Source organism: Nicotiana tabacum, chromosome 6, assembly GCF_000715075.1.
Source record: "Nicotiana tabacum cultivar K326 chromosome 6, ASM71507v2, whole genome shotgun sequence".
NCBI classification, from domain to species: Eukaryota; Viridiplantae; Streptophyta; class Magnoliopsida; order Solanales; family Solanaceae; genus Nicotiana; species Nicotiana tabacum.
The window spans coordinates 66154331-66177218 of record NC_134085.1 but is presented as its reverse complement, the minus strand read 5'-3'; the positions used below and the strand labels follow the sequence as shown (position 1 = coordinate 66177218).

General features: G+C 37.6%; 1 protein-coding gene across 3 annotated transcripts; it reads right to left on the bottom strand.

The window, feature by feature from the left end:
* Positions 1-947: 947 nt before the first annotated feature.
* On the bottom strand, positions 948-17653 carry LOC107804866 (uncharacterized). 3 transcript variants are annotated; one of them, XM_016628802.2, is made up of 5 exons: positions 17518-17653; positions 17116-17213; positions 12945-13110; positions 12740-12871; positions 10996-12668 (listed from the first exon to the last, which is right to left on the bottom strand). In XM_016628802.2, exons 4-5 carry the CDS (start codon positions 12864-12866, stop codon positions 12235-12237), a joined length of 561 nt encoding a protein of 186 aa, XP_016484288.1. In that variant the 5' UTR covers positions 12867-12871; positions 12945-13110; positions 17116-17213; positions 17518-17653; the 3' UTR covers positions 10996-12234. The 3 variants fall into 3 exon arrangements, 2 of the variants coding, with proteins under 2 accessions (XP_016484288.1, XP_016484289.1); XM_016628803.2 differs by having other exon boundaries at positions 17116-17195; XR_012710399.1 differs by lacking the exons at positions 10996-12668; positions 12740-12871; positions 12945-13110 and adding an exon at positions 948-1273.
* Between the last annotated feature and the right edge of the window lie 5235 nt (positions 17654-22888).

Sequence of the window (22888 nt, the reverse complement as noted above, 5' to 3'; positions counted from 1 at the left end):
AAAGGTTTGGCTTTTGGTGTCCCAAGTCACCGGTTTATCTTGAATCCCAAATCGAGGAAATTTTCGACTTTTCCAAATGAAGTCTGCGAACCAGAAATTCTAAGTAAGGAATTCTGTTGACCCGAGGGAAGGTGTTAGGCACCCTCGAATCCCGTGGTTCTAGCACGGTCGCTTAAATTGTTATAATGGCTAAATATCTGATTTAAATACATGTTATGACTTACGTGCTTTTATTAAGTTTAAACCGCTTTTATCATTATCACTTATTTTTATAGAATTGCAACGTCGTGAAAATGCATCTCGAACCACGTCACAATCAATGCGCCCGTGATCGTCAACACATTTGGACTTCGTTGAGATTTGGATTTGGGTCACATCAATGTGCACCCGAATTTAAGAATATGGTTTAATTAAGCCGCGCCTAAAGAGTCTAACGCGTTATTATTTTTGTGGAAGGCCATGAAATTCGCTAAACGGCCTATCCTGGACTCTAAATAATTATTATGGTTATTTATTGAGGGCCACGCAATTTTGCATTTTTGTTTGGCGAGGCTCGCCTCTATTTTAGAAAAGGATATCCTAAAGTGGCTACATTTCTAACTATGTTCAATCTAAAATAGAAGAAAGAAGATACATGTCAATTCAAGTATATGCTTTGGGCCTAAATCTTATCAATTTCTGATTAGTTATTTGTAAAGTAAAAGATGTCCTACTTTTATGAGAAATGTTCTACTTTGATAAAGAAATTACGTGACAAATGCTATGCTCATATCCAAAACATCTCTTGAATTGAATTCAAACTAGACTCATTTAGGCTAGGTTAAGGGAATTAACCCACTAAGCATTATTATCACTGGGGGTTCGAACGCGCTCCTATATACTGCCTAGCAGGTTTTGACGAAAGAAACTAAAATAAAACAGAACATCATTATGTAAGGTGGAAGTATCCTATCCTATGCATATCATTATAGCTATAACAAGAATCTGATCAGTCACTGTGTCAAATATTTGTACATCCTACGTACCACACCATTACTTAACCCATATCAACAAACAACTATAAACTAAGATACAAGAGGCTAAAACTCAGCTTAAGCATTAACTAACTGGCATTTTTAGTATTGAATTATACACTGATCAATTCATACGAAAGGAGCAATAGATCACGAGCATTACAGACAGACATTTAAACTTCTTGGAATTCCTTTCATTTCATGCTTTCGAACGGTTACAGTTTACACCCACATAGGATTTGAAATGTGTACCTGGAATGCTGAAATGCAAAGAGGAAGAAGAGAATGACAGGGAAAGGTCAGCAGCAGCAGGAAACCAAATAACAGCAGCAGCAGCAGGTAACCAAATAGAAACAAAATCCCAGTACAAGATGCAGTTATAGCCAATGGGCAGAGGCAACAAAAATGACAGCAACAAGCAGAGAAGTGGGCTCAGGATTCAAACGGTCCAACTCCAAAAGAAGGCAAACCAATAAGAACCAAAACAAAAGAAACCTAGCTGATACTTGAGGGGAAATCAGCACTTATTTGAAACAGGTTAAACAAACTGGGAATCGAACAATTAGCAGGAAGAAAAGACAGTTTCTGCTTTCTGTATATCCACCCTCTATCTCCTTTCTTTCCAAAATCTAAAACCAATCTTCAGTTTTGAAATTATACTGAAGTTATTAAAAGAAATCTTTTCCAGTTCCTGTTTTCAGAATTTGAACTCTCAGATGTTCCCTCTCAGTGTCTCTCTCTATCTCTGTATGCTCTGTCTGTATGTATATATATCTGTATGTATTTCAACTCTCTCTTTTAAAAATTCCTCACAGTGTGTGTATTTTTCTCCTCTCCAATCTTCTGGGTTCTCTGACCTCTAATCCTCTCTTTATAAGCCTTCGCATTACCCCTTTTAACAGCCTGTTTAGACTATCACCATACCCCTCCCATGTGCCTTCCATTTTCAGTTCCACTTTAGCTAATTAAGTATTAACCCCATCATTCCCCTGGCAGGCTTAAACTTTCCCATTTTATTAACTAAAAGCAAGCATGGGCAGCAGGATGTAGTCTGACAGCACATGCTGTCAAACCATTTTTAAATCCAAAGCCCTTTTATGCAGGAAACAGGCTGTGCACAATGCACATGCTGTGCACAAGTGCACATGCCATCAACTCAGATTTCAATTAACAATCTACCCTCAGATTCAAATATAGCAACTATAAGTGAACCTACTTGATCCTTACTTTGATTCAAACAAAGTTGCAGCAAGCAACATGTGCAATCGTTAACATTTGAACTACTGAAATTAATTGACGACATTTGTCGACTCGACTATACTAGTTATAACTCATACAGTCGTAACCAAAAATCAAACATTTAACAGTATCGACAAGGTTCGCATTACACTGACTGAGCAGAATTGTGCTTCGAGGAATCGGTTAATCAGTACAAATTTGGAATTCAACTAATTGCTCAACAAATACATACATACACACTATCAGGACAAGTAGAAAAGGACACTTAATCAAACAACAAGGGTTCAGGCAAAGTAGACAGGACACAATTAATAGAAACTCAAAACAAAACAGACTTCAACAATCACGAACAGCTTTTAAAACAAATCACACGGACTAAAACAAGTAAAGGAAAGAAAGCAAACTCACCTTAAAACTCGAAAAATCAAAAGTTTTGAACTCGGATTTGGACAGACCTTTCTTAAGGCTGAACGGACTTTAATCGAAGTGTTTCTCAGATGAGAAACACCTCGATTAAGGTCCATTAGGCCTTAATTTCTTTGGCTTGAACAAAACACGGACCAGTGACGAAGAATCACAAAGTTCCAAAACTCAGATCTGGGATTCATGCTTCCCTGATCAGATTCGGACCAAACCAAGTATGGTTTGGTCACGAGGAGGGTCTGGGGAGTGTCTGGTGTGAAGCTGGGGTTAAACGGTGTAGATCGAGTTTTGACTCGAATCTTCAAATGAAGATTCGAGGACCTAGAGGATGATTCGAACTAAACGGTCAACAGGTCTATGTTCAGGGTGGTGAGGGGGTTCTATGGTGTTCAGGGCGAGGTCACCGGCGTTCATGCCGCCGGTTTTCATGGTGGAGGATACAGGGGCGGCTCTAGGGTTTGATGGGGATGAGGTTGAAGACGGGAGCTGGGGTATCAGATGGGGGGGGGGGCAGGGTAAGGTTATAGGCTTATATATGGAATGGGTGGGTTGATTTCAACCGTTAGATCAATCTAGGTCTACGGTCTGGATCTGAGGGCTTAAGTGGAACGGTGTCGTTTCGAGGGTAAAGGGTTTGGGTTGGTCCGGGTGGAAACGGGTCGGGGCCATTAGTGGGTTATGGGAAATGTGATCTTGGCCGTTGATCAATCTGAGATCAACGGCCCAGATCAGGCTCAAACATTACGACGTCGTTTAGACGTCTTTGGTGTCAACTGGACAAGGGCCGGGCAAGCCTGGTTCTGGGCTGTTTATTTGGGCCAATTTTAATAAATTGGCCCAATCCGGAAGAAGAAAGGATCTTTTTCTCTCTTTTTTTTTAATTTTTATTTCTTTTTCTTATTTATTTTAAAAACAAAACTAAGCAAAAATCAAATTAAAATTAAATACACACTCAATACAATTATTTGCACACACACTAAAGATATTTCAAAACAGGTAAAATCAAACAAAACAAAATCACGGACAAAGATGCCTGTTTATGCCTTTCTATTTAAACCATGTTACGGTTCAGATTATGCATGACACGTACATTTTTTTTTGTATTTTGTTTTAATAAAGTAAAAATGGGCCAAGGTCATAAATAATTAACGAAGTGCCATAAAAAAATTGTACAACAGGATCAATTGTCGTTATTTTTCATTTCTTTTGGAGCGATTGTCCCGTGAAACAAAAATCACGTGCTCACAGCTGGCAAAGAGGCACGAGTTGCAACAGATATGAGCATAAGCAAAGGAAGAGGCACGAGCGGTTATGTAAAAGACTCAGCGCTCATACTTATTTAAGTCCAAGAATTAAGGGGAATGAATCTGACACTACATTGGAGTATAGATACAATATTTATTGAGCCTTGAATAGTAAAAACGTTAGAAAATCTGTATTAAATGCAATGAATATGTAACGTAGCATTTAATGTCTTTAATTGTCCATAATGGACTATTTATGACAAAGGCAAAACGCATATCCCCAAAATAGTTATAAAAAGGGGAGAATGGGTCAATTGTAACACACACGAAAAACTATCTGAATATATTGGTTACTTGTTTTCTTTTGATTATATCATTGCTAGTAAAATTACTTTCTTCTATACTTTCTTTGATTATCAGTAACCCGAGTTCTTCTAAATTATCGCTTAGACCAAAATCCCAATTTTTGGTTAAACAAATTGGTTCTGTTACCGGGAATTTGATAATCTAACCTCTTTTAGCTTAACTTTCCTTGTTGCATCAACCATGTCGAACAACAATGACAACATTCAAGGAAACCAAGGAAACCAACAACTTCAGGGAAATCCACAGGGTAATCAAACCCCGGTCCCTTCTCCATGAGGCTCTCCTCGGAGGTCTCGTGAAGGATCTCCTAATGGATCTCATACAAATGGAAATGCTCAATTTGAAAATGTTGAAGCTATCAATGAAGCTTTGCAGAAACTAATTGCTGCACAGGTCAATAAAGCCCTTGAGGCTTTTGCTAGCCAGTTACCTGCTGCACCACCCACACCCACTCCAAATAACAACACTTTGGAGAACCCTCGTTCCGGGCTTGTTAATTCAGGTAGCGGTGGAACCCCCAGCGAATCACAGGAGGGAGAACCAGGTAACTTAGTCAATTCTGATTTACAAAATTTAGTACTAACATTGCAAAAACAGTTCAAGGAGCAAAGTGACCGCATAGAGCAAATACTCGAGGTGCCGCCCGTAATCAAAGGGATAGATACGAATAAATATTCGCAACAACCCTGGAAGCCAAGTGCTGCTCCCCTCCCAATTCCAAAGAAATTCAAAATGCCTGATATTCCTAAATACGATGGAACAACAGACCACGAGACCACGTGACAAGCAGGAGATTGAATCAGTATTAGTTAAAAAATTCGGTGAAGCACTCACCAAGGGTGCATTAACATGGTATTCTCTTTTACCCGAAAATTCTATAAATTCTTTTGCTGAGCTTGCAGATTCTTTCATCAAAGCACACTCGAGAGCTCAAAAAGTCGAAAAAGAATGGAAGATATTTTCAAGATCAAGCAAGGGGACTCAGAATTGCTTATGGAGTTCGTGGACATATTCCAACGTGAAAGAATGACATTACCACGTGTACCTGATAATGGGGCAGCTATAGCTTTCACAAGTAACTTGAATGAAAAGAGCTCAGAAGCTACGAGGCGACTCAAGGAAAGTCTTCATGAATTCCCAGCTATAACATGGAATGACGTTTACAACAGGTATAGCACGAAGCTAAGGATAGAAGAAGATACTGTTCCATGATTCCAAAAAGAAGAAAAAGTAAGTTTGAGACGGGCGGAAACTGAAAAAAGATCCAGTAAAAATAGGTACGAGCCATACATGGGACCTACGGGAAAAGATTCACGGTCAAAACAAGACAATCAAAGGTATTATCATAGATCAATAAATAGAGAGTCAGGCTCTTCATCAAGATTTAGGAATGATCGAAACACCCATGAATCACGAGATGATGATAGAAATTTGAAGGCGAGATTTGGCGGTTACAATTTCAATGTGAGCACTTCCGAGCTCGTAGCTGTTTGAGAAACATGGGTGATAAGGTACGATGTCCAAAAGAGATGAGATCGAATCCAAACAGGCGCAACCCTGATCATTGGTGTGAGTTTCATAATGATCACGGGCATAAAACAGCAGACTGTAGATTTTTACAAAGTGAAGTTGATCATTTATTAAAACAAGGGTATCTCACCGAGTTATTCAGTGAGAAAGGTAAGCAAGCTTACATGAAGAATAGGCAGGAACCCCCTAAACCACCTTCTCCCAAAAGGACCGTCAACGTTATAAGCGGGGGTGAAGACATCAATAGCGTAACGTACACTGCAGCTAATAGAATTTCCAAAGTCACAATTACCCAAGGGAAACGGGTGCGACATGTATTAGAGGAAGACAACATTACATTTGATGATGCTGATGCGGATGGCGTACTATCTCCTCATAACGATGCCCTGCTAATATCTTTAATTGTACATGATACTAATGTGAAACGAGTTTTGATTGATCCAGGTAGTTCCGTTACCATTATTTTGCTAAGAGTATTACGAGAGATGCAAGCTGAGGATAAATTAATACCAAAGGCGCCTACTTTATCTGGATTTGATAATTGTAGTGTTGTGACGAAATAAGAGGTAACACTCACCACATTCGCAGAAGGAGTTGTCAAAGATACAAAGTTTCAAGCAGTAGAGATGGAGATGGCTTAGAATATGATCCTTGAGAGACCATGGATCCATGAAATGGATGTCGTTCCTTCAACCTTGCATCAAGTTATTAAATTTCCATCACCATGGGGAATATGTCAAATCCGCGAAGATCAACAAACATTCAGGAGCATCAACTCTGTAGAAAATTCAAGTACGAAAAAAGAAGAAAAATAGCAATTACAGAAGACAGTTGAGGGCACCACTGCACAAACCTCAACTGAACAAGGGCGGACAGATGTGGATTCAACGCCTGATACCATTCAAGAACCAGAAGAAAACGAAAATATCAAAACAAAAATTGAAGAACTGGAGGCTGTGATGTTATTTGCACAATGGCCTGATAAGAAAGTCTATGTAGGGGCCAATCAAAGCCAAGGCATGAGAGGTAAGTTATTTTTGAAAACTAACGTGGACTGTTTTGCTTGGTCCCACTCTGACATGACAGGAATACCCCAGAGGTAATGACTCACAAATTGAATGAAGAACCAACGCACCCTCCTGTCAAACAGAAGAAAAGAAAGCAAGGAACTTTCAAGAATCAGATGATTCAAGAAGAGGTTCAAAAATTACTAAAGATTGGATTCATCCGCGAAGTAAAGTATCCTAATTGGTTAGCCAATACTGTTGTAGTTCCAAAGAAGAATAGAAACTGGCGAGTTTGTGTGGATTACACAGATCTTAATAAAGCTTGTCCTAAAGATTCTTTTCCGCTACCACATATAGATCAACTAATTGATGCTACTGCAGGGCATGAACTACTAAGTTTTTTAGATGCATATTTAGGGTACAATCAGATCAAAATGGATCCAGTAGATGAAGAAAAAACTTCATTCATAACAGATAGGGGGACTTATTATTATAAAGTAATGTCTTTTGGTCTTAAAAATACTGGGGCAACATATCAAAGGCTGGTTACTAAAATGTTTCTAGAACATTTGGGAAAAACCATGGAGGTTTATATAGACGATATGCTCGTTAAAACTCAACATTCGAGAGATCATATATCACACTTTTCTGATACATTTCAGATTTTATGCAAATTTAATATGAAATTAAATCCAGAGAAATGTGCATTCGGTGTCGCGTCAGGTAAGTTTTTGGGTTTTCTTGTTTCTAACCGTGGTATTGAAGTGAATCCCGCACAAATTAAGGTCATTGAAGAAATTCCTGATATGCTTTCAAGCAAAAAAAGAAATGCAGAAGTTGACAGGAAGAATTGCAGCCTTGGGAAGATTCATTTCTAAATCATCAGAAAAGTGCTTTAAGTTCTTTTCAGCTCTTAAAAAGCAAGATCACTTTGAATGGAACGAGGAATGTCAGTAGGCACTCAAAAATTTGAAGATATATTTATCAAATCCACCATTGCTCGCAAAACCAAAGGCTGGGGAAAGACTGCTCATCTACCTTGCTGTTTCAGAAGTAGCGGTAAGTGCTGTTTTAGTCCGTGAGGACCAAGGTAAACAATCTCCGATCTATTATGTTAGCAAATCTTTGTTAGATGCAGAGACACGGTACCCTCAGTTGGAAAAGCTTGCACTTGCATTAATCATGCCATCTAGAAAATTAAGGCCTTATTTTCAATGTCATCCTATTGCTGTAGTAACTGCTTATCCATTACGCAATATATTACATAAGCATGAAATTGTCAGGTAGGTTAGCTAAGTGGGCTATAGAATTAAGTGAATATGATATCACCTACCAACCTAGAACTGCTATAAAATCTCAAGTATTAGTTGATTTCGTCGCTGATTTTAGCCAAGGGATGCAATTGGAAGTAGAAAAAGAGTTGCAGGTGTTCAACGGAGCTAACCCAGGAACTTGGACCTTGTTTTCTGATGGTTCATCTAACGTAAAGGGTGCTGGTTTAGGGATTGTTTGGTACCACCTACGGGTGAAACCATTCGACAAGCCATATAATGTCATTCTATAACTAACAATGAGGCAGATTATGAAGTTGTGATTGCATGTTTAGAACTGGCATGAGAACTTGGCATAAATCAGATTATAATGAAAAGCGATTCACAGCTCGTAGTTAATCAAATGCTGGGGGACTTATACGGCCAGGGAAGCAAGGATGCAACAATACTTAGCGAAGGTACGGGATTTGATAAAGCAATTTCAAACATGGAAAGTAACACTAATACCAAGGGATGAAAATGTTGAACCCGACGCCTTAGCTAATCTTGCATCTGCGGCGGATGTGGAAAGCAATGAAAATGCTTCAGTTATTCACTTATTTCATTTAGTTCTCGGCCCCGATAGGAATGAGGTAAATTTTAATAACTTAACTTGAGACTGAAGGAACGAGATTGTTGCTTTTTTGTAGTATGGTACCGTCCCTAAAGATAAGAAAAAAGCTCATGTCGAAAAAAGGTTACTCGATATTGCTTAAAGCAAGACAATCTTTACCGAAAAATGTTCGGTGATCCCTTAGCAAGATGCCTCGGACCTTCTCAGAAGGAATACGTAATGAGAGAAATACACGAGGGCCATTGTGAGAATCACGTAGGAGGAAGATCATTGGTAAGAACCTTAATTAGGGCATGTTATTATTAGCCCAAAATGGAAGAAGAAGCGAAAATTTTCGTGGCTAAATGTGATAAATGCCAAAGGTACGGTAATAATATGCATAGGCCTACGGAGTTACTACATCCGGTCATTGCACCATGGCCATTTATGAAGTGGGGAATGGATATCGTGGGTCCACTACCACAAGCAAAAGTTCATGTAAAATTTTTGGTCGTACTCACTGATTATTTTACTAAATGGGTGGAGACAGGAGCATTCAAACATGTGCGAGAAAAGGAAGTTAGAGATTTCATTTGGCGGAATATCATATGCCGATTTGGTGTGCCAAAGGAAATCGTGTGTGATAATGACCCTCAGTCTATAGGTGCTCAAATCACAGAGTTCTTTTAAAGTTGGAAAATTAAAAGGATTACATCCACACCTTATCATCCGGTGGGTAATGGGCAAGTTGAGTCAACAAACAAAGTCATTATCAATAATTTAAAGAAACGTTTAGAGGAATCCAAATGTAATTGGCCAGAAGTGTTACCTGGTGTTTTATGGGCATACCGCATAACAGTGAAGACAAGTACAAGAGAAACACCATTTTTTTAGTTTATGGAGCTGAAACTTTAATTCCAGTTGATATAGGAGAGCCGAGTACAATGTTCACACATGCGTCCAAAGAATCTAATGACGAGGAAATGTGTGTAAATCTTGATTTACTTGAAGGAAAAAGAGAAGTTGCGCTAATAAGAATGGCAGCACAAAAGCAGGTCATAGAACAATACTATAACCGAAAAGCACGCCTCAGATTCTTCAAAATTGGGGACTTCGTGCTCAAAAAGGTTTTTCAATCTACAGGCAGCTAATGCAGGAAAATTAAGTCCAACATGGGAAGGACTCTATAGAATTCGTGATATTGCAGGAAAATGAGCATACGAGCTGGAAACAATGGATGACAAGATACTACCTTCACATTAGAATGTTGTTCATCTGAAGAGATACTATTTCTAAGGAATACCCGCGGTCAGGTATCCATATGTCTTTAATTTAATTTTTGAATTGTTAAAATTTTACTAACAATTTTAGATGATAGGCAAAAAGCTAACCCGTACTAAATGATGAGTCACGACCTGCAAGGCACGTGGAATAAATTAAAGTTCCTTGCCTAGGGTTACAATTATTCTGATAGAAATTCAAACGGGTTAAGCAGTCTTCAGCTATAATCGTATCTCCGAGTCCCGTATATTTTTTCTTTACAGGGAAAGGACCAAATGAGAGGAACAATCAAGTGCTCAAGACTTCATACTTCAACACTCAAACACTTGGGGGACTAGATAATATACACGGGCATGAGTATAAGAAAAGGCAAAGAAGATCAAGCCCTGAAAAGTTCACTCATTGAATAAGTCAAGTGCAGAGCAAAGTCACGAGCTAAGGCCAAAGAAAAACCTTACCATAGTTAGGGTAAAGGCTATGTACTGAAATGAGTTATAGATAAAAACCTGTCACGAGCTAAGGCCAAAGAAAAACCTTACCATGGTTATGGTAAAGGCTATGTATTGAAACGGGTTATAGATAAAAAGCTCGTGTTTATTTTTCTTTTTTAAATCTGTTACAAGGAAAACAGTTACGAGAAAGTTATAGATGTAATTCAAATACGTGTAAAGTGTTATTCAAAACTAGACAAAGTTCAAATAAAAACATGTCAAAGTTATTTCAATGAAATATGTGTATTCCTATTTCTTTTATCGTATGATAATACCATTATGAAGTTGAGACGTCTTCTTCATTAAGTGTCGAGTATAAAAGGGCCCTCTTTTATAAAATTCATGATTAATGTAAATATTCATGAAGTCAATAGAAGCATTTTTTAAAGAATAAAAATGCAAATTATTCTATAAGTCCTTAGAAATAAAGGAAAGAATAAACTAAACGAAAGTTCAAGAAAACTTCTTAATATTAAAAAGCTTAAGACTAAGTACAAACTTAGTCATAAACTGCAAATTGTTTATTCAAATTGCCCCATGAAAGGCCCGGGGACTTTAATTTCCAAAACAAACCCTCAAATAAGACCAAGGGTTTTACCACAATTTTTCCAAAAAACAAAACAACACAAAGAAATTCAAATGACTTAAACTTATCACTAAGAAGATGTGGGAACTGAAGTAGGTGCATCAACAGCAGCGGGCTCAACTGGGCTTGAAGAAGTTGGGATACCCGTATCAACTTCAACATTCACGGAAGCCTCAGACACGGGAGAAGGAAAATCTTGAGTTTGCTGAGCCTTCTCAATAGTTTCATTGATTTTAGCTAACTCAGATTCCAAGTTAAAAGTTTCTTGGCTAGCCTCAACTAGGGTATCACGGCGAGAATTCAAAAACGCCCAACTCACTTCAATGGTAGACTTATCCCCAAGGATTTCGTAATCTCTTTCCCAGTCAACAATTTAATTCTTTAACTTTTCATTTCCAGCCAAGGCAGACGTGTAAGAAGCTTGAAGAGAGGTATGAGAACTTTCTAAGGCACAAACCTTATCAGTAGAAGCTCGGAGGTTTTCTTGTGCCTGAGTCAAATTCTACACGAGCTCACCAGCATAAGCTTCTTTCTCACCCAAGAGAGCCTTTAACTCTCTAATCTCTTCCCTAGCTTTTGACAGCTGCTCTGAGAAAGAAGTTTCAAGACGAGCTTTTTCTTTATCTACTTGACTTGAGGAAGCCTTTTCAACTGCCAACTCCGTAGTCAAGGCCTGAACCTGCTACTCCAAGGTACTCTTACTTTCTTCTAAATATTCCACATCAATCTGAAGGCTTTCATACTGTTCCTTCCAATTTTACGCCCTAATTGAGAATCACGCACTAACTACTCTGAGAGGGCGACCCTTTTCATCATCTCCGTGCCAATAAGATTGGCCTTAAAAAGGGATAAATAAAGGGAAATAAGAACCCCAAAGATAGAAAAATTACAAAGTAAAAGTTTTAAAAAAAAAACAAAAGAGAAGGGGAATGCCTTTAGAGAAGCGTGCACAATGTCATTCATCAAGGTCAAGGAACTATGGCTCTCTAGTATGGCTTTCTCAATTGGTCAAATTAAGGGCTTTAGATATACATCTGTTTGACCCGATTTCCTTAAAAGATTGCCCTCACCGGGGACTTCAATGATCACTTGCCTCATAGCACCACTCCTGCTTGTGGAGCCAACTTCAGCACGGGGGGTGATTGGAGGAGCAATTATTGAAGGAGGAACAATAGAAGTAGTAAAGACAGTCTAGGGAGGAATGGAAACAGCCGAGATCAGCAAAGAAGGAGTCACAGACACGAGTGTAGAAAAAGAAGCCAGGGGTGCTTCATCAAGAACTGGGCCTAAGCCTTCACCACCAAACTCGCTGATGAAAAGCTGCTCAACAGAATCATGAGCAGCAATGGGAGCAGTGTCATCATCAGAAATTACTACCGGGGCCTCAACAGACTCGGTAAGGAGAGTAGAACGGCGAGGGGATGCTTCTTCTTCATCATCAGAAATGATGCGTCTTCGAGCCCGTGGCCTTGTTACCAAAAAGCCCCCATCTTTCTCTTCTTCAGAGCCTTGGTCATCAACGACTTTACTTTTCGATGAAGAACCTAAGATTATTTCTTGGGCCCTTTCCAAAGAGATGCGAGAAGTCGCGACCGCCTCAGCAGTGACTCCTCGAATAGCAAATCCTGATAGAAAGAAGGATTGAAATAGGTTCAGGAGATAACAATATGTAAAGTAAAATAAAAAAGACTCTTACCATGAGTTTTTACTTTCCAACCAAAACGTTGAGAAAGGGTTTTCCAAGATCTACCATCCATTGGTGCAATCTTCAACAGCTTGTCTACCCAATCACGAAAATTGGGAACATCTTCCACAACTCCCATGGTTGCTGAAAAAGAAAGGCAAAATTAGAAAAATTAACAAAGTTGAAGAAAAAGGTACGAGAAAGTTAGAAGACTCACGTGCAAAATTTCACTTCTCAGGGAAGGGAACGTTCTCATCACCCCTAAACCAACAGTGGGAGCAGCGACAAACCGGGCATACCAGCCACGGTCTTTGTCATCTTCAGGGCTAACTAGAACTCTTTTGCTCCTGGATACTAGTGTAAAAACACCATTGCGAAAGAGTCTAGAGGAGTAAATGTGAATCAGATGCGGGAAAGTAAAAGGCACAATGGTTGTGTTAGTCAAATGCCTCAAATAGGCAACAACCCTCCATATTATTGGGCCAATTTGACCTAAGCAAACATCAAAGAAACGACAGAACTCGAGAATAACAGGATCAATAGCAGGTTTGAATCCTAAAGTGAAAGGGTACGTATAAACAAATGAAAATCCGGTTAAGTAGGAGGTAATTCTTTGATTCGGATTGGGAATAATGATAGGAAAGTCATGATCCCAATGGCAGTCTCTACGAACTAAAGAAATCAAACCTTCAGTGATTTGAGTGGGATAGATATCAGCGTGATCTAAAAAAGATACTTGATTTCTAAGAGATTCTCTGTCGTTATAGAAAGATAGTCCCACAGGAACTATCTCCTCTACTAGAGGTTCACGAAGAGGTTCAGAAGATTCCTTACCTCTAGAAGAAGATCTGTATGAAAGAGAAACTCTAGTTCTAGATGAAGGGCCAGAACTAGGTGAAGGAAGGGAAGAACCACGCAAGGATGAAGATCCTAAATTACGAAGCCTACCTCCTCTTCTGCTCCTACTGGGGACATCAGGGAAGTTATCAACTATGGGGACCCTTCTACGGTTAGGGTTTAATGAAGACATGATGATACGATGAAGAAGCAAATAGAGATTTGAGAAAATTGGATGTTCAAAAAACTTTATGTGGTAAAGACAAAGAAGGAAGTTATATTTATACTGATAAGCAATCGCCAAAGGAAAATGTACAATGATGGAAGGACCATAATAATGATAACTGACACTTCGTGAATAGTGAAACTGTGAAAAAGCCTTAAAAAGTGCTGCAAAATTGCAAAACTAATGAAAAGATGACACGTGTGAAGAGTATTAAATGGAAGTGACAATTAAAGCATCGATTCTGTCATAGCATTAATGGTGATAAAAATCCTTATTTTTAATGAAATCCACTTCCTAGATATTGAATCGATGAATAAATGGCAAGTTAGGGGACTATCTGTATTGAGAAAAATTGAGTTTACATATTAAAGTGGTGTAAAAATGACGTGTCATGACACATAGACTGGTCAAAGAGTTACAACTGACAAAGAGACACGAGTTGCAACAGATACGAGCAGAGGCAAAGGAAGAGGCACGAGCGGTTATGTAAAAGACTCAACGCTCGTACTTATTTAAGTCCAAGAATTAAGGGGAATGAATCTGACACTACATGGGAGTATAGATACAGTATTTATTGAGCCTTAAATACTAAAAATGTCAGAGAATCTGTATTAAATGCAATGATTATGTAACATAGCATTTAATATCTTTAATTGTCCATGATGACCTATTTATGACAAAGGCAAAACGCATATCCCCAAAATAGCTATAAAAGGGGGAGAATGGGTCAATTGTAACACACACGAAAAACTATCTGAATATACTGGTTTACTTGTTTTCTTTTAATTATATCATTGCTAGTAAAATTACTTTCTTCTATACTTTCTTTGATTATCAGTAACCCGAGTTCTTCTAAATTATCGATTTGACCGAAATTCCACTTTTTGGTTAAACAACATTGCTTATATTCTTGTTTACTGCCATATTTCGTTGTCAGAAGGAAGAATCTTCCACATCATTTGATATTTGGGTGAAGTGTTCTTCCTATTTACATTTATTGCCATTTCTCGTATTTATTGCTCATTACTCACTCTTCATTTACTCTCTAAAGTGCACATTTAATGATTGATTAAACGATTCTGAGCATTAAATAATCGGTATCACCCAAACTCTAAGCTAGATCTAAGAATTATTATGCTTGACTAGGATTCACCTTTCACCTCAGTTATCAGTTAATTAGTTTAACAAAAAGTACAATACTTTTTAGTCAAACAAATCCGACCCATCCTTTATACATATTTAATTTTACTAGTCTCTATGTTCGTGCCTTGTACGAATATCTTTTGTATACCAAAAAAAGGCATCAATATTTAATATTCTTTGTGAGCGTAACAATTTAAGTTTGTTAAGCCTTAATGATTATACAAGCCATATCTCAAGATCAAAAGACATTAATAACTTGGGAAAAAGTATTTGGTCATCATGTCTTTATCTTTGTTTTAGGATTTTCTATTTTAAATTTACAAATTTATATTTACAACATTATTAATTCTTAACCATCGATATTATTTTAAACAGATATTTGTTTGACTGCACAAAAGAAAATAGGATTGCCAAATTTTTTGCTTATAGGAATATATATATTCTTTCTCCAAATATGATTTCATTGCCATTCTTCAGAAACTTGTAATAAAAAAGAAAAAGCTGCAAAATATTTTTTAATCTTAATATACAAGATATCCCGTCAAGGTTGCACACTGAATTTTCTTTAAGAATTTTCCATTCTGTCTCGCAATAACTTGTTTATGTATTAATCACAGCCTTAAATATCTTACGCTCCTTTTCTGTAGGAGACAAGCAGTCAGCTGGGAAATTCTAGAAGACAATTTGACTTGGGGTACTCAGACAAGCAGTCACAAAAATACATTATTCAAATAAGAAGGAAGCAGTCTATTACAGAATTACTTATACGAATTTTGTAAATTAAAAAATTCAAATAAACTGAAGGAAAAACAATCACACTCAAATCTTCCAAGCAAATTGCAATCATGACAAGTAGTAGTGGAAGAAGAGCCAATGTTGTAGGAAGTGTAGAATCAATGCCTAGAACGAATTCTTGAAACCTCTAGATGCTCTAATGTGTTCTTGCAAAAGATAATACCCAATAACTAGGCAAATCAACATACCAATCCAACTATTCCTAAAGGTGTCAGCCAACAAACTAGGAGCCACCACCATTATAGTTAAACTATATTGCTAGCTTCAGAATACTAGCTTAACAGATTTTTATAATTCAGAAGACTAGCTTCAGAAGAGTAACTTCAGAAGACTTACTATAACAAATTATAAAATTCTAGTGATTAATCACGTAACTGCAGAGATTTTTCTCAGGCATATTTTCAAACACTTCATATGCCATCAAAAAATCCAGATTTCACATAAAAAAATAACAACCCAATAGTCTATTATCAAGAAGATGAAAGTTAATGATAATATAAACACCATAATGATAAACAGGTTTAACATATCTTACCCAACTAGACCCAAAGTGTCATGAATCTTATTTTTTGTTCAATTCAAGCGTTTTAACCTGTAGTGCTTCCGTGAACATGAGACTATAGCTTCAGTGAGCATGAGACTATATATTTATGAAACTTAACACATAATCTTTTTCAAAAGAAATTGCCAACAAGGCTTTTACAAAGCAAATTCTTATGCATGAACACTAGACGACAACCCAAAACTCAATTTATAAAATTTTCTTTAGTTCAAGTTTTGCCCACATTAGTTATGCTTCAATCATATCAATATTTTTACTCATCTAGAAAAATATCAAAGAAAATATAACTAATCAATTATCATATCAAATAATATGCATTTGAGAGCAAATGAAGAAACTACCATTATAGTCTCTAACTTAATACAAATACCACCTTCATCTACCAGGTGCAAGTATATATAGTTGCAAAATGCATCTGCTGTTGAAAGTTTTGTATTAAATAATATGTGTACATATATATATATATATATATATATATATATATATATATATATATATATATATATATATATATGCATCTATCTTAAATTGATAGGCTCTAGATTCTATTTTTAGATGGTCAAGAAAGCATTTTACATTCAGATTATTGATTAAGTGCTCAAATACACACATCTAATTCTAATGTAAAAAATGTGTAGAATGTTTCAAAAGAACATCATTCGCAAAGAAGTATTATGTTTTCTTATAATCATACAATAACATATATGTGCCTTATAAAATAAAAAACTACATGTCTATTGATTTAGGCATATAACCATATAAGAACAAAATAAGAATGGAATGTCAACATGTAAAAGGCCTCTCAAGAAGAAGCTTTTAACTTACCCAGAAAAAGAAATAGTTGAGATTCTGTGAACACCAAATAGGCTTCAAATGATTCTTTCTGTGTTATTTTTTTTGTATTCCTGTAGATTATCAAATGCCTGAGAGAAATTCGAGATGAAATCTGAGAATACAAATGTGAAATCGCTGAAACAATAATTATCCCTAACTACATGTTGAAAATTTTGTCTTACAAAATCATTATAAAAAAACCCAAATGCAAATATATCTTATATAAATCAATATGGGTTTTCAATTAGACATATGATAGTAACAAAATAAGAAGGTTTTCTGTTAGATTATGGAAGAGAAATCGTTCGTTCCATTGTACCTCCACTAAATCGATTACCGCAAAGCAATTTCTTTCCCCAAAGAAAACCGAAAAGATTAGGGATTTTAATGTACCTGACAAATGAGATTCACATTTTGATTTGAGGGATTTCGATTAAGGTGAAATTTTAGCAGAAGAGTACTGATTTCTAGAGAGGTCCGATTTTAAGAGAGTTTTGTGAGCTTATGTTCTTCACTTTAATTTGTGCTCTTCGATGTGTTCGAGAGTGTTTAATTAGGAGAGAGAGATCTATTTTTATTTTCCTTTATTATTTTAAAAGTGAATAGGAGCGGTCCAGTCGCTGCAAGACAGATTTAGCGGCGACTTCTCAAAGTCGCCACGAAAAATGGGACTGAAAATTTTAGCCACATCAAAGGCGACCTAGAAAAAGTCGCTGTTAAATATTTATCATCTGTGGTGACTTTTAAAGTCACTGCTAATAATATAATTGTTGTATATATATGATTGTTGTTAAATATCGCCATTAATAATCCAATTTCTTGTAGTGAGATATATTTGATTCACGTTACAATTAGAAGTAAAACCGTTCTCTAGCAGCTTAGTATAGGTATTTAGTTACTATCAACTTGACTTTAAATCTGAAAAGAGTTTGTCACGACCCGAATTTCTTACCGTCGAGATCGTGATGACATCTAACTCTTCCAAATGTTAGGCAAGCCAACACATAATGATTTAATTGCTAACCGCTACCCAAAATAGTAAATAATATTAATTAAGCCAAAGTAAAGTAAAGAAGTGCGGAAATTTATAATAATCCAAAAACTACTATACGACTACCTAAAATCTGGTGTTACAATCCACGAACTTCTAAGAGTTATTACAAATAATGATTTAAAGAAAATACATGTGTTCTCGAAATAAAAGAAAACCTGGAAACTAGGATAATTGGAAAGGGACTCCAGGGTCTGCGAACGCCGGCAGATCTACCTTGGATCTCCTGATGGACCGAAGGCAGCAACCCAACTCTGATCAATGCGGAGCAGGTATCAAAATCTGCACAGAAAGTGTAGAGTGCAGTATCAGTACAATCGACCCCATGTACTAGTAAGTGCCGAGCCTAACCTCGGCGAAGTAGTGACAAGGCTATGACACGACAATAACATTAGTTAAATCATGTACGAGAAGATAGCAACAAGTGAAAATTTAGCAGATATTAATGGGAAGGGGGAGGAACATGCTGAGGGGAATATCAATTCTTGAAATAGTACAGTAAAGAAATGCAGTAAATAATATGCCTTACACCTATGAAAGTAGTAACACAGCAAACAAGTGCACGACATCCCCCTTCGTGCTTTTACTCTCATTCTCACCATAAGAAGCAACAGAAACAGTATGACATCACCCTTCGTGCATTAGCTCGCTCATAACATGGCACGACATCACCCTTCTTGCATTACCTCTCTCATAGCATGGCACGACATTGCCTTTCATGCATTATCACTCGCAGAATACGGCACGGCATCACCCTTTGTGCATTGTCACTCACTCACAATACATTGCACGGTATCACCCTTCGTGTTTTACACTCTTCCTCACCCAAACAACAGAACAGTAACATCCCGGAAAGGGAATCATCAATAACCAACCTCGTTTCAATATTTAACTTCATAATATAAATCTCAACTGGAGTCAATACTCAACCAATATCTACTTCCAGGAAAAACATGATAAGATTTGTTTAACATGAATAATATCCAGTTTAAGCAAGAACAGTACGAATAAAGAATACAACAGTCACAAGTAATAGACTCACTCACATGCTATGACTCGATATCAACGTATAGGTACTTGTCGCCTCACCTCTACGACGTATTCAACAACCAAATGCATAGCAAATAAGGCAACAACACCTAATCCCTCAAGGTAAGGTTAGCCACAACACTTACCTCGATTCCACGGCCGAACTCAAGCCTCAATCACCGCTTTACCCTTAGTTCCACCTCCGAAACACTCGTATCTAGTCATAATTAACTTAATAATATTAATTACCGCTAAAGAAATTAATTCCAATGCAGAATTATAAGTTTCCCAACAATTTCCCAAAAAGTCAAAAATCGAGATTTTAATTTCCAAGGGAGCCTGTTTTGGAGTGGAAAGGTAATACGGCGTCGCTGAGAGGAAGATTTATTTCTTATCTCAATGTAAGGATGATGATCAGAAAGGGCTGTATTTATCACTTAATTCGGGTTCAAGATGTGGAAGTAGAGTCACCAACCATTCAGTCCATACTTGTGGTTAATGAGTTTCCTAATGTTTTTCCCGATGAGCTTCCGGATCTCCCACTATAGCGAGAAATTAGTGTTCTATTGACCTACTACCAGATACTCATCCAATATCTATTCCTCCTTATAGAGTGGCCCCCGTAGAGCTGAAAGAGTAGAAAGAAAATCTAAAAGACTTGCTTGAAAAAGGTTTTATCGGACCTAGTACATCACCGTGGGGAGCACCTGTGTTGTTTGTGAGGAAGAAAGATAGCTCCTTATGGATGTGTATTGATTCTAGACAGTTGAATAAGGTGACGATCAAGAATAAGTACACGCTCCCGAGGATTGATAATTTATTTGATCAGTTGCAAGGTGCCAAGTATTTTTCAAAGATAGATTTCAGGTCTAGGTATCATCAGGTAAGGGTTAAGGAGAAAGATATTTGGAAGATAGCATTCAGGACCATATACGATCACTTTGAGTTTCGTGTTATGTCATTTGGTTTAACCAATGCCCCAGTAGTATTCATGGATTTGATGAACTGTGTGTTCAGGACCTTGTTATATTTGTCCGTAATTGTATTTATTGACGATATACTGGTGTATTCTCGCTCAGAGGCTGAGCATGTTGATTATCTGCATATTGTGCTCAAAGTTCTACAAAAAGGGAGGTTGTATGCAAAATTCTCTAATGTGAATTCTTGTTGAACTCTGTAGCTTTTATTGGGCATACCATTTCAGGTGAAGACATCCGGGTGGATACAAAAAAGATTGAGGCAGTAAAGACTTGGCCTAGACCCACAACACCGATGGAGGTTCGTAGATTTCTTGGTTTGGCATGCTATTACATGAGATTTGAGAGGGATTTTCTTCCCTTTTAGCACCCTTTACAAAGTTTACTGAGAAGGGAGCAAAGTTTTAATGGACTGATTCTTGCGAACAAAGTTTCTAGGCATTAAAGGACATATTAACTTCAGCACTGGTTCTAACGCTCCTAGAAGGGACCGATGGTTATGTGATCTATTGTGATACTTCAGGCATTGGATTGGGTTGTGTGCTAATACAGCATGGTAAAGTCGTAGCTTATGCTTCTAGACAACTAAGAAAGCACAAGAAGAACTACCCAACCCATTATTTAGAGTTAGCCATGGTGATTCATGCACTAAAGATGTAGAGGCACTACTTGTATGACATTTATGTTGAGATCTATATGGATCATAAGAGCCTCCAGTATATCTTCAATCAAAATGAATTAAATTTATATCAAAGGAGATGGTTGAAGCTACTTAAAGACTATGACGTTCATATTTTATACCATCCGGGGAAAGCGAACATAGTAGCCAACGCCCTCAACCGTAGATCTTTGGATAGACTGTCATATTTACAGCCGGAAAGGAGGGAAATACCCCATGAGATTCACCAGCTAGATAGTCTTGGAGTTCGGTTACTGGACTCAGGTGATATTGGAATTACTATTCAGGATACGACAACATCCTCTTTAGTAACTAAAGTGAAGGAACGCCAGTACGAGGATCCTGTGTTAGTTCATTATAGGGATACCACCCAGAAGGAAAAGACACCATTTGAGATTACAGAAGATGGAGTCCTCAGATATCGAAGATGATTTTGTGTCCCTAATATTGCAGGGCTGCATCAGCAGGTTATGAGAGAAATTCACTATTCTCATTATTCTATCCATCCAGGAGCGACAAAGATGTATCATGATATCGGGGAACTATATTGGTGGGATGGAATGAAAAAGGATATAGCAGAGTTTGTGCTTAGTGCCCTAACTGTCAATAGGTCAAGATTGAACATCAAAAACCTGGTGGGTTATTGCAGGCTATAGAGATTTTGACTTGGAAGTGGGAAGTAATCTATATGGATTTCATCGTAGGCTTACCTCGTACCCAGCATAAGTTCGATTCGATATGGGTGATTGTTGATAGGCTTACAAATTCAGCCCATTTTTGACTGTTCGAACTACATATTCCCACAGAGTATTATGCAAGGCTTTATATTAAGGAGATAGTATGACTGCATGGTGTCCCTGTATCTATTATCTCGGATAGAGGAGCTCAATTTACAGCTAACTTCTAGAGGTCCGTCCAAAAAGGATTGGGGACTCAAGTAAGTTTTAGTACAGCATTTCATCCCCTGACAAATGGACAGGCTGAGTGTACTATTCAGACACTGGAGGATATGTTACGAGCTTGTGTGATTGACTTCAAAGGTAGATGGGATGATCATCTTCCACTTACTGAGTTCGCATAAAATAATAGCTACCATTCCAGTATTCAGATGGCTCCATACAAAGCTCTTTACGGATATAAGTTTTGGTCACCTATAGGGTGGTTCGATGTTGGGGAAACTACGTTAGTAGGACAAGAACTGGTACAGCAGGCAATCGAAAAAATTAAGCTTATACAGGAAAGGTTATTAGCAGCTCAAAGCCGTTAGAAGTCTTATACGGATAATCGACGGCGGGACTTGGAATTTTAGGTTGGCGATTGGGTATTCCTAAAGGTATCACCGATGAAAGGCAAGGTTCGGAAAAAGGGGAAAACTTAGCCCTCGGTACATTGGACCATATACGATCATACGCAAGGTAGGCTAGGTAGAATATAAGTTAGACTTGCCTTCGGACTTGGAGTTTGTACATCACCTCTTTCATGTGTCTATGCTACGTAAATGTATCGGAGATACTTCCAGAATTGTGTCAGTTGACGAAGTTCAGGTCATAGAGCAGCTATCATATGAAGAAACTCCCATTGCTATACTAGATAGACATGTCCGGAGATTAAGAACTAAAGACGTAGCTTCGGTGAAAGTACTTTGGAGAAACAACAATGTGGAAGAAATGACTTTGGAGGTCAAGGAAGACATTAAGTCTAGATATCCCTACTTATTTCCTCATCCAGACAACGGTCCAACTGAGACATCACAACCTTAAGGTATGTGTACAAATTCTTATGTTAGTTATTGGCATTGGTCATGTGAGGCCATTGTCGTTATTGATGATTGTGGTCCTATGTGGCATTGAATTATGAGCTTCTACAGGGAGAATTGGTAGTAGTGTTGTTACAAAGGTGACTCTGCCAAAGTTATATAGATCCCAGGGAATTAAATATTCGAGGACGAATTGTTCTAAGGGGGGAAAGATGTTACATCTCGCATTTTTGTACGTTAAAAGTTTCATCTTAAGTAAATTGACGTAGAAT